At 40.9% G+C, this 12,652-nt stretch overlaps 1 protein-coding gene across 2 annotated transcripts in view; it reads right to left on the bottom strand.

Annotated features, from left to right (window-relative positions):
• Window positions 1-12,652, bottom strand: part of TXNDC9 (thioredoxin domain containing 9) — a 37,440-nt gene that overhangs the window by 18,379 nt on the left and 6,409 nt on the right. The window contains exons 3-5 of one of the 2 annotated variants that reach the window (XM_011969608.1): window positions 12,030-12,148; window positions 6,572-6,826; window positions 3,663-4,432 (exon numbers count right to left, since the gene is read on the bottom strand). In XM_011969608.1, the coding sequence (XP_011824998.1) occupies window positions 4,315-4,432; window positions 6,572-6,826; window positions 12,030-12,148 (492 nt within the window). In that variant the 3' untranslated portion in view covers window positions 3,663-4,314. Of the gene's footprint in view, window positions 1-3,662; window positions 4,433-6,571; window positions 6,827-12,029; window positions 12,149-12,652 lie in introns of those variants that run through there. The other variant, XM_011969609.1, reaches the window with a different exon arrangement.

Below are 12,652 nucleotides of genomic sequence, written 5' to 3'. Positions count from 1 at the left end.
GCCCAGCTAATTTTTTGTATTTTTAGTAGAGACAGGGTTTCACCGTGTTAGCCAGGATGGTCTCCATCTCCTGACCTTGTGATCCGCCGGCCTCGGCCTCCCAAAGTGCTGGGATTACAGGCGTGAGCCGCCGCGCCCAGCCCCTTTAATCATTTTTAAAATTGGGTATTTGTATTCTTCTTATTGAGTTGAAAGACTTCCCTACACATTCTGGATACATTTTATCAGATATGTGATTTGCAAGTATTTTTCCAATTCTGAGCTGCTATTCTAATCTGATATCAATTGCAGCAAAAGTGTTTTTATATTTGATGTTCATCTGCTTTTTCTTTTGTGACTTGTGCTTTTGATGTCACATCAAGAAGGCTTTGTGTAACTCAAAGTCGTGAAGATTTACTTAGATTTTCCTCTAAGAGTTTTATAGTTTTAATTCTTATATTTAGGTGTTTGATACATTTCGAGTTTAAGTTTTGTATGTCGCATAAAGGAGTGGTCAATATTTACTTGTCCCAACACCGTTTGTTGAAGACACTATTCTTTCCCATTTGAATTGTCTTGGCACTTTTGCCAAACATCAATTGGCTACATAACACAAGGGTTTATTTCTGGACTTTTAATTCTATTTTGCTTATCTTTATACCTGTCTTATAAGTGTAGTTTTGCCCTAAGTTTTGACATCAGAGTGTGTGAGTACTCCAAATATGTTATTTCTCAGGATTATTCTGGCTACACTGGGTCCACATAAATTTGAAGATCAACTTGTCAATTTTTGCAAAAAGGTATCTGGGAGTGGGGGTTTTTGGTTTTTCTGCATTTGTTGAATCTGCAGATTAACTTGGCAGGGGCAGTATTACAATCTTAAGACTTAATATCAAGTTCTCTGACTCATAAAATAAAGCTTTGCGTTTATTTAAGTTTTTGTTTATTTTTTTTAAACTTAAGAACATTGAAAAAAAAAAAAAAATAGAGACAAGGTCTTGTTCTGTTGCCCATGCTGGAGTATAGCGGTGCAGTCACAGCTTACTGCAGCCTCAAACTCCTGGGCTCAAGTGATCCTCCTGCCTCAGCCTCTCCAGTAGTTATGAGGTACATGCCACCACACCTGGCTAATTTTTAAAATTTTTTTTGTAGAGATGGGGTCTCACTATATTGCTCAGGCTGGTTTTGAACTCTTGGCCTCAAGCACTCCTGCCTCACGCTCCCAAAGTGCTGGGATTACAGGAGTGAGCCACAGCATTGGGCCAATGGGTTTTCTTATATACAATGAGTAGTTTTTATCTGTTTTCAAGATTTTTTTTCTTTCATTGTTTTTACTATAGTTTTGGTATGGATCTATGTTATCTTACAATTTGTTGATCTTCTTAGATATGTATGTGTTCATCAAATATTGGATTTTCAGGCATCATTTCTTCCAATAATTTGCTGATTCTTTCTATTGTGAACACCATCTACTGTGGAACTCCAATGAAGTTTTCATTACAGTTACTTCACTTTTAAACTCTAGAATTTCTATTTGGCCCTTTAAAATTCCTTTCTTTTTTGGTATTCTCTGATGGAATATTGTAAGCATACCTTCCTTTACCTCCAGCAGTTTCCTTTAGTTTTTTTGGGAACACACTTACAATAATACTTCGAAGTTTTTATCTGCTTCCAACCTATTGATCCTCTCAGTTTCTTTTGATTGCTTTTTTGCTCCTTGTATGGATTAGTTTCCTATTCTTCTGCATGTCGTGTAATTTGTTGTTGAGGACTGGATATTTTAGATACTGTGTCATAGCAGCTCGGGCTACTAATTTCCCTCCAACCCCTACCCCCTACCCTCCAGCACATTTCTTCTTGTTTAGTTTCTTGGCTGGGTAAGTCTACTTATCCTGAAGTATACAAGCTCTGATGTTCCCCCTCAGAGTACAGTCTGGGTGTGTGCAGTCACCATGACTACTCCCTCTAGCCCCAAGGACAGTGGTTTTGATAGGGCTCTCTTTTACCTTTTCCTGATCATTTGGGAAAGGTTCTAGTTTGTTAGAACCTCTTTTGTTACCACATCCTACTATCAGCACCCACTAATTTCCTAGCTAACCACTCTTTTTTTTTTTTTTTTTCATTTTTAGTAGAGACAAGGTCTCACTATGTTGCCCAGTCTGGTCTTGTACTCCTGGCTTCAAGTGGTCCTCCCGCCTCCGTGTCCCAAAGTGCTGGTAGTACAGGCATGAGCCACCACACCTGGCCACTCTATCGTTTCTGACACTGCTCTGGGGCACAAGTCGCCGCACAGTTTAATCCAGTTAAATTCAGGCCCCTGTAGAGTATCCTTGGGTTTGTTCTAACCCTAGGACTAATAACAGCTGCCTCTATTTTTTTGAGACAGGGTCTGACTCCGTTACCCAGGTTGAGATGGAGTGATGTGATCTTGGCTCACTACAACCTCTGCCTCCTGGGTTTAAGCAATTCCCATGCCTCAGCCTCCTGAATAGCTGGAATTACAGGCACGCGCCACCACGCCTGCCTAATTTTTAAATTTTTAGTAGAGACAGGGTTTCAGCATGTTGGCCAGGCTGGTCTTGAACTCCTAACCTCAAGTGATCTGCCCGCCTTGGCCTCCCAAAGTGCTGGGATTACAGGTATGAGCCACCATACCAGGCTCTTTCTGTTGAGCTTGTTAACATTCCCTTTTGCTTGTTGCCATCAGGGAGCTATCAATCCGCTCTTGATTTCTCCCTTCCCCAGATTCAGCGTATTTGGTGGCACCCTTACAATTCAGCATCTTCCCTCATTCTATTCTAGTCAATCCCTTTATGGAGTGTTACGGAGTTGTTTTTTCCTTTTTTTAGACAGTCTCGCTCTGTCACCAGGTTGGAGTGCAATGGCGTGATCTTGGCTGACTGCAACCTCTGCCTCCCAGGTTCAAGCAATTCTCCTGCCTCAGCCTCTGGAGTAGCTGGGACTATAGGCACGCACCGCCACGCCTGGCTAATTTTTTATATTTTTTGTAGAGATGGGATTTCACCAAGTTAGCCAGGACGGTCTCAATCTCTTGACCTTGTGATCCACCCACCTTGGCCTCCCAAAGTGCTGGGATTACAGGCGTGAGCCACCACGCCCAGCCCAGAGCTGTTTTTATGACTTGCCATTTCCACTGGACAGAACCTCTGTTCTGCTGCTCCAGAGCTAGGGATGGGGACAATGGCCTGCTTTTCTAGGAGTTAAACCCACAGTCTACAAGGGGGAAAGGGGTGATATAACTCCTGGTCTCCTCCAAGTGCATCTCCTTGCATGGAACCTTCACCCTACGTACGAGTAGAGAGCCTTCATCCTGAGTAAGCTGGGGCAAAAGCAACTGAGGCCCAGGATTCTCAGTCTGCTATTCCTGGGTTAGAGTTTCTGTTCCGTAAGTGGGGACTAGGTGGAGGAAGGAGCGCCAAACCTCTTGGCTACTCTTGCTTGCAAAAGGGCTTCTGCAACACAGAGCTTGAGGGAATGAGGCATGCTAGTAATCTACTCTTCCAGAGGAGAAACTGTAGTCTGGGACTGGGAACTGGAGAGAGGGAATGGGGTCATGGCTCAAATGCCACAGACTCCTATTCCAAGATTAGAAGACTTTCTTGAAAACATGTTTTTGTTGGATGTATGCTTATATGACAATTTTCACATAAACTTAAACTTCTAGTTACAGGTGTTTTATTGAGCAGAGACAGTGAAGTTCCTTATGCTGTTATTTCAAAAGTGTTTCCTGATTTCTTTTTAACGAATGTCTTAAAATACAAGCAATCAGGACCCTTTAAATAAGGCAGTATGTTCACAAATCAAAATAGCTTTCTGCTGGCATTAGTTGATTTCACATCAACATGCAGTATCCAGAATTAATAAGCAGTTCTTTAATGGTTAAATATATTCCAGAGGAGTGTTTATAATTCATTTACAAATGCAGTACTGCGCCAGTAAATGGTTACTTGATCTCTTGTATAAATAATGCCAATTAAGAATTAGTCCTGGAATAGTTTTTGAATTTCTAGCTCTGTAGATCAAAAACACAATTGTAAATGGTATAAAGACGTAAGAATCATATTGTGATAAAGTCAATCTCAAAAATAGAGAATCCAGACCCTTCCCAGATAATTTAAGAACTGAGAAGTTTTCCTCAACGTAAACATGATGGCCACACAGAAAATAATAAAGACGCCTTTCGATGTGATACAACTGTATCAAACTTGAGAATATGAGTATTTAGATGACCAATGTACAGACATTAATAGGATTTTAAAAACACATTTAAATCTGAAGCAGAAAAAAGGACAATTTACAAAGAATTACGGAGCTCTAATCATCATCAGAGTCTGAATCATATTTCTTTCCTCGGATAGTTTTCTTTTCCAGCTTTGTGAAGTTTGTTCCAAATTTCTTTTGGTTCTGAAATGGTGGCTCCATTAAATTTCCACTAAAAATAAAAATAAAAATAAAAAAAGCATTTTATTCTTTATGATTTAGTACTAGTATACTAAACTGCACAAAAATCTATCTTTGCTCCCTTCCTGTAACATAGAATAAAATTTCTTTAAAACGCTGGTGAGTGTCAAGGAAGAGGTATAATGCTTATATTGATGGTTAATAGCCTTCAACCTTATTTCGTACTACTAAATGTTTTAGATCCATTTTATTTTCCTTTCTTTCTGAGACAGGATCTCACTCTGTGGTCCAGGCTGAAGTGTAGTGGTGTGATCACAGATCACTGCAACTTCCACTTCCTGGGCTCAAGTGATCCTCCCACCTCCGCCTCCTGAGTAGCTGGGACTACAGGTGTGTGCCACCGTGCTCAGCTAATTTTTAAATTTTTTGTAGTGATAACATCTCACTATATTGCCCAGGCTGGTCTTGAACTGTTAGGCTTAAGCGATCCTTCTGCTTTGGCATCCCAAAGTGCTAGGATTATAGGTATGAGCCACTGCACGAGACCTATTTTCCTTTTTATCATTAATTATGGATTAACATTTGGTTAACACAGTGCTCAGTTGTCATCAGAAATGAGAGAAACCATCACACACCTCCTGATACGATGCATCACTTCCACAACATACCTGTCAGCAATCGATAATCTGAATCAAATCTTGAGGAAAGATAAGACAAACCCAAACTGGGAGATGTTCTCCAAAATAAACAGTTTGTACTCTTCAAAAACATCAGTCTTAAGAATGAAAGAATAACAACGGGAACTAGAGACATAATAACTAAATGTGCTGCATTTTTAGTATGAAGGACAATATTGGGACAATGATAAAATTTGAAATACGAGCTGTAAATTACACAATAATTCCTGTTTTAATAATTGTACTGTCGCTATGTAAGAAAATGTCCTTGTTCTTAGAAAATACACGTGGAAGCCTTTAGGAGTAAAGGGACACTGTATTCACAGCTTCCACTCAAATGGTTCCCCAAGTACTTCATGGTATCTATAAAGACAATGAGAAAACAAATATAACATGCTTAACATTGGGTAATATGGGCAAAGGGTCAATGAAGATTCTTTGTATTAGTCTACAGGGGGTGGTTTCCGCTAGTTTTTTGTGGAGACGAGGTCTCATCTCACCATGCTACCCAAGTTGGTCTCAAACTCCTGGCCTCAAGCGATTCTCCCACTTCAGCCTCTCAATGTTTGTAATCTTCTGGGATTACGGAAGTGCCCCACCCGGCTGCAATTTCTTTAAGGTTTAAAATTACTTCAGAATGTATAACTTTAATAAATATTAATATGTTAATATTAGGAAAAATGAAACCAATTTCTACAACATAGGAATGATTTTGGCATGTGTAGGAGAATCAGAGAAAAGACGGGAGGGAAATAGGGGAGAGAGAAAAATGGGAGAGAAACTTACTTCCTGAAAGGCACCGTGACTCTGGAATGGTAATTGCACAATTTTACCTGCTACTTTTGCAAATCAAGAAAACGGCAAAAAAGACAAGATGATATGCTCTGATTTGTGGAATCAGATAAGTTATTTGTCTGAAGAAGTGGACAAAGAAATGGAAGTTGGATTTTTAGATTGTTTTCGAACTAAAACATAGCCAGTAATGTCAGCTAGGCATAGAAATCTTTTTGTATTCATTAGCCTCTATAAGTAAAACAGAAATATCTATGTTAAAAATCTAGTATTTTAAAATATAACTTTCTTTGCAACAGTCTGCTTTTAATTTTTATTTTATCAAAGAGAATCACTTAAGTCACTATCCATTTGAGTAATCTGGCTTAAATTAGGGAACAGCCAACTCTGGATTGCCATTTTAAGTTTCTAGATTAATACAAAATTAGTGTCAATAGCACATGTTAAGCTGACAACTTTTACAGTCAGGAGTACTGTGAGACTCAATTTTACCTATAAAATCAGTTCTATCTGTAACTTTGATTTTGCTGTAAAATCACACTAACAATAGACACTTCAAGAAATATGGTTTTCCTTTGAGAAACTTCGTACACCTCAGCCAAAACGCCCTGATTTCATGTATGTTACAATTACAAAAATCTTCTGTAAAAATATCAACTATATATGAATTAAAATCAATCTCTTCTTTTGTTAAAAGTTACCTGTAATTAAGAATGTCCGAACAACCGAGCCTCCATTCTAAACTTTCTGTGGTGAAGTCATCTGTATTTCCTAGGTCAGTAAACCCAACAACATAATCCTGTGTTTTCCCGTCTTTTACCAGTGCTAGTGTGGGAATGACTTTGATACGCAGTCTCTCACAAAGGAAAGGTGCTTTTTCCACATTCAGCTTCAAAAATTTGGTCTCGAGGTGTTTCTTGGACAATATAGCCAGGTGTCTGTCTAGTATTTTACATCTGTAAGTAACCACACATAGAAAATTATAACGAAAACCACAGATCGCTGTTTTTCAAAATAAATGTCATTAAGGGAAATCTAATTATCTAGTTTTTCTGTTGTCTGACTCTCATAACATGGCAGCCAACTTGCACTTGTGTCAGATGACCTCACTTCCAGATCAGAGGTTAGTTGCCTGATTAAGAGATGGGAAAACAGCCTATGAGATTCTAGAAAGTCAGATTTGCATTAATTCTCTTTTAAAATATTAAACATATGCTTTAAGTCATAAAGGAAGTTGTCCTATCTCTCATACAAGAAACTTGAAGAGGAACAAATTGAAACTTGACAGAACTCAGAAGAGACAAGAGTCAGAAATGCACACATGGTGCCATATTTGGAAGTCATGAAGAAAAACTGAATGGCATCGCCAAGGAAAAACTTCTTACTCCTAAATACGCAACTCTACAGTAAGAAGCACATTAAGACTAAGGGTTACTAATAATATTTAAATAAATGTAGCCATTAGGCTTCTAGGGAATTAAAAAATACCAGTAATAACCTTTTTTTTTTTTTTGAGGTGGAGTCTTGCTGTGTTGTCCAGGCTGGAGTGCAGTGGTGCAATCTTGGCTCACTGCAAGCTCCGCCCCCTGGGTTCACACCGTTCTCCTGCCTCAGCTTCCCGAGTAGCTGGGACTACAGGCGCCGCCACCATGCCCGGCTAATTTTTTGTATTTTAGTAGAGATGGGGTTTCACCATGTTAGCCAGGATGGTCTTGATCTCCTGACCTCGTAATCCGCCTGCCTCGGCCTCCCAAAGTGCTAGGATTACAGGCGTGAGCCACCACACCCGGAAGCCATCTTCCAATGAAGAGGGAAACAAAAGTGAGATTTTCTTGGCTGGGAGCAGTGGCTCACGTCTGTAATCCAGACTGGAGTGCAGTGGCGTGATCTCGGCTCACTGTAACCTCTACCTCCTGGGTTCAATCAATTCTCCTGCCTCAGCCTCCCAAGTAGCTGGGATTACAAGCGCCCGCCACCATGCCCAGCTAATTTTTGTATTTTTAGTAGAGATGTGGTTTCACCATGTTGGCTAGGCTGGTCTTGAACTCCTGATCTCAAGCAATCCACCTGCCTCAGCCTCCAAAGTGCTAGGATTACAGGCGTGAGCCACCACAACCGGCCTGCAATTAGCCTTTAAAATATCCAGATGAATCAAAATTCTCTGGCAGTGGAGTTGAGAAACATACAGCTGTTCTTATGCTCAAACAAAGCTTGAGAACTACCTCTTTAGATGACTATCACACAAAATACTTCATGATTCTTTTCACCAGTAAGCTTTTTGTGCACTTGATGTAGTTTTTCCTGAACTAGGTTTGGGTCTAACATAAATGACGTGTAACCTTGGTGCCTCCACTTTTTCCCTGGATATATCTTGTCATATGTCACTCATGTAGTTCAGTAATGAGATTTCAGTGAAAAATGGTAAGAGAGAACAAATTAATAAATGGTTTTTAAATAAAGCTCAAAACAAATGATAAATGAACCATCATATGAGAAATATGTTCCTGAAAATTTGTAAATAAATCAACTCCATACTTTAACTGCAGTAAGGAACGTATTTTTTTTTTTTTTTGAGATGGAGTCTTGCTCTGTCACCCAGGCTGGAGTCCAGTGGCACGACCTCTGCTCACTGCAACCTCCACCTCCAGGGTTCAAGTAATTCTCTTGTCTCAACCTCCTGAGAAACTGGGATTACAGGCGCCCACACTATGCCTGGCTAATTTTTGTATTTTAATAGACAGGGTTTCACCATATTGGTCAGGCTGGTCTTGAACTCCTGACCTCAGGTGATCTACCGGCCTCAGCCTCCCAAAGGTGCTGGGATTTCAGGTGTGAGCCACCACACCTGGCCACGAACCTATTTTAAATAAGTCTATGATTATACCATTTGTCAATCAATTTTTTTTTTTTTTTTTTGAGTCTTGCTCCGTTGCCAGGCTGGAGTGCAGTGGTGTGATCTCGGCTCAGAGCAACCTCTGCCTCCCAGGTTCAAGCAATTCCCCTGCCTCAGCCTCCTGTGCAACTGGGACTATGGGCACGTGCCACCAGGCCCAGCTAAGTTTTTGTACTTTAGTAGAGATGGGTTTTCATCATGTTGGGCAGGATGACCTCGATCTCCTGACTTCGTGATCCGCCTGCCTCAGCTTCTCAAAGTACTAGCATTACAGGCATGAGCCACGGTGCCCAACCCGTCAATCAATTTTTAAAAATCCAAAACAACAGTCATGGTATGAATAGCTACAGGCCTTTATGTACATTTAAAAATAAAAGAGCATAATTAGATTGTTTATAATACAAAGGATAAAAGCGTGAGGTGATGGATACTCCATTTACCCTGATGTGATTATTAAACATTTCATGCCTGTGTTAAAATATCTCATGTACCCCATATTTACCTACTACTACCCACAAAAATTTAAAAAATAGCAATAGGCTTAAAACATGGGTTCAGCCGGGCATGGTGGCTCATGCCTGTAATCCCAGCACTTTGGGAGGCCAAGGTCGGTGGATCACCTGAGGTCAGGAGTTCGAGACCAGCCTGACCAATATGGTAAAACCCCATCTAAAATTACAAAAATTAGCCAGGTCTGGTAGCGTGCCCCTGTAATCTCAGTTACTCAGGAGGCGGAGGCAGGACAATCGCTTGAACCCGGGAGGCAGAGTTTGCAGTGAGCCAACATCGTTGTCACTGCACTCCAGCCTGGGTGACAGAGACACTCTGTCTCAAAAACAAAACAAAACAAAAAATCCAAAGAAACATTGGTTCAAATCTTTTTTTAAAAAAATTATTTAGTATCTGAGTGATACTAGGTAAGTCACTTAATTTCTCCAAATCTTGGTTTCCACACATGAAATACAGGAATAATAATAAGTGCCTCTGAAGATTATTGTGAATGTTCTAGGGATAATATACATGAAAGCATCCTACCTACTATGCGCTAGAAACTTTGCTAATATATAAAGTTAACTGGATGATTTTGATTTTTCAGTTCTGTTTGAAGGTGAGTACTCCTGGTGATGCACTGTTTATATATCGATCAAACGTATTTATTGACTACTATGTGTCGGGCAGTTGCCTTAGGGCTATGATCCCAGAGCACAGTGGGCCACAATACAGGTAAATGCTCTGCCTCTACAAAAACAACGATCTAGTTGGGGAAGACATACAAAACGCAAGTGAGGCCGAGTGCCGTGGCTCATGCCTGTAATCCCCAACACTTTGGGAGGCCAAGGTGGGTGGATCACCTGAGGTCTGGAGTTTGAAACCAGCCTGGCCAACCTGGCGAAACCCCTTCTCTACTAAAAATACAAAAATTAGCCAGGTTTGGTGGCGGGTTCCTGTAGTCCTGGCTACTCGGGAGGCCGAGGCAGGAGAATCACTTGAACCTGGGAGGTGGAGGTTGCAGTGAGCCGAGATCGCGCCATTGCACTCTAGCCTGGGTGACAGTGTAAGACTCTCTCTCAAAAACAAAAAAACAAGCGGACAAATAACATTTTTCATACTAGTATATTTATATATCACTTCATCCTATTTGTCAGAAGTTGGCAACTTGAGGAATGTGTGCCAATGGGAGATGGTTGTGTACCACAAGGGCAGAGGTTTCTCTGATACCTTTCTACCTTTCTACCTTCCTAATCCCTTCTCTCACTGTTCCTCACGAGGGATTTCACCATCTCAATATTTTCTTTCATTTTTATTCTCTTAGTCAATGAATACCAGGCAATCAATTCTTGAAAGGTGTTAATTAACAACGAAGCTGTTGGGTTGTGAGATGAAGACAAAGGGGCAGGCAGGCCACAGAAATGAGAAACACAGCAGGCCCAAAACCACAGTGAGTGCCAGAGACTCCAGAGCACAGTGCTTGTCTGTCCCGGGTGGGCAGGTGCCAGTCAGCAGATGACTGCCATTCTAGTTCCAGCGATGCTCTTAGTAAGTTTTCTGATTTTTTTTAAAAGAAAAATTCCGAATGTGGATATTTTCTAAAGGGGTTATCTCTCAATTTTTAAGTGTTGGCGACTAATCAAATCTGTGCACCAAAACCCACAAAGGCTTGGGTCCTTTGGTTTAAGATAAGACTTTTTTTGGGGAGGTATTAACATTTTATAAGAGATCAGCCTCCTTAGAGAGATATGGAGACGTAGGGTAGTCTAAGAAAAATCACTTCTCCTTCCAGCCAAGACTGGTATATCACAATACTAGAGGGAAATAATTACTGTCATGCTGATAAGAATTTTAAGTGGGCTGAGCGCAGTGGCTCAAGCTTGTAATCCCAGCACTTAGGGAGGCCGAGGCGGGTGGATCATGAGGTCAGGAGATTGAGACCATTCTAGTTTACACAGTGAAACCCCATCTCTACTAAAAATACAAAAAAGTAGCCGGGTGTGGTGGCAGGTGCCTGTAGTTCCAGCTACTTGGGAGGCTGAGGCAGGAGAATTGCTTGAACCTGGGAGGTGGAGATTGCAGTAAGCTGAGATCCCACCACTGCACTCCAGCCTGGGCGACAGAGCGAGACTCCGTCTCAAAAAAGAATTTTAAGTGTACATTTCTAAGATGTTTTTAGAGTTAACTAGTGAAAACACAATTCAAAAACATAAGCCGTTTATATGGGAATTCTGACTTTCAGTAATATCCATTTATACTTTTGCAAGTAACTGTTCTTTAAGTTACTCCTTAAAATAACGATTAACTTTTTTTTTCTCTTTTTTTTTTTTTTTTTTTGAGACAGAGTCTCACTCTATCGCCCGAGCTGGAGTGCGGTGTCACGATCTCCACTTACTGCAACCTCCATCTCCTGGGTTCAAGCAATTCTCCCACCTCAGCCTCCCCAGTAGCTGGGACTACAGGTATCTGCCACCACATCCGGCTAATTTTGTAGTTTTAGTAGAGACAGGGTTTCTCCATGTTGGCCTGGCTGATCTCGAACTCCTGACCTCAAGTGATCCGCCCCCACCCTCGGCCTCCCAAAATGCTGGGATTGCAGGCTTGAGTGATTGGACCCCCACCTGCTGAATACTAAATAACATGAGAGAGTACAATGGAACAACTTAGGAAGTTCTTCCTTTTAGTTTTCTTCATTTCTCTAGTAAGCCAGTGTATCTTTATCCAAACAATTCATTGTGGTTTTTTTAAGAAAAAGTCACAGATGGAAACAAAGTTACCTGAATGCAGAGTCTCTGTAGAAATGGCAAACCACTTTCTTACTCTCCTTGACTTCTTGAAAAAAATCTCTTTCACTAGGGATTTCTCTGTATTCCCCGTGTCCTTTAGAAAGCCATTCCTAATTTGGAGAGAAGCAAAACATGACACATGTGAAATCTCTCTTTCAGCACCACTTGACAGTTAAAGTGTCCAAATCACCATCGTATTTTGTAATGAATTTAAAAACAAACAAAAAAACCACTTTTTTTTTTTTTTTTAAGTTCCTTCAAGTAGGGACTGAAGGAACACGATTCTCAACAGCTGTTGCCTGTTCCCAATATCGTGGCTATATCACAATACTGGAGGGAAATAATTACTGTCACGCTGATAAGAATTTTAAGTGGGCCAGGCGCGGTGGCTCAAGCCTGTAATCCCAGCACTTAGGGAGGCCAAGACGGACAGATCATGCCTTTTTTTTTTTTTTCTGAGACAGTTTCACTCTATCGCCAGGCTGGAGTGCCCTGGTGCAATCTCGGCTCACTGCAACCTCCACCTCCCGGGTTCAAGCAATTCTGCTTCTGCCTCCCAAGTAGCTGGGACTACAGGCAGGTGCCACCATGCCCAGCTAATTTTTGTATTTTTC

The sequence above is a fragment of the Mandrillus leucophaeus genome, unplaced genomic scaffold (genome assembly GCF_000951045.1).
Source record: "Mandrillus leucophaeus isolate KB7577 unplaced genomic scaffold, Mleu.le_1.0 Scaffold9, whole genome shotgun sequence".
NCBI lineage: Eukaryota > Metazoa > Chordata > Mammalia > Primates > Cercopithecidae > Mandrillus > Mandrillus leucophaeus.
This window is presented reverse-complemented; position numbering and strand designations above follow the sequence as displayed.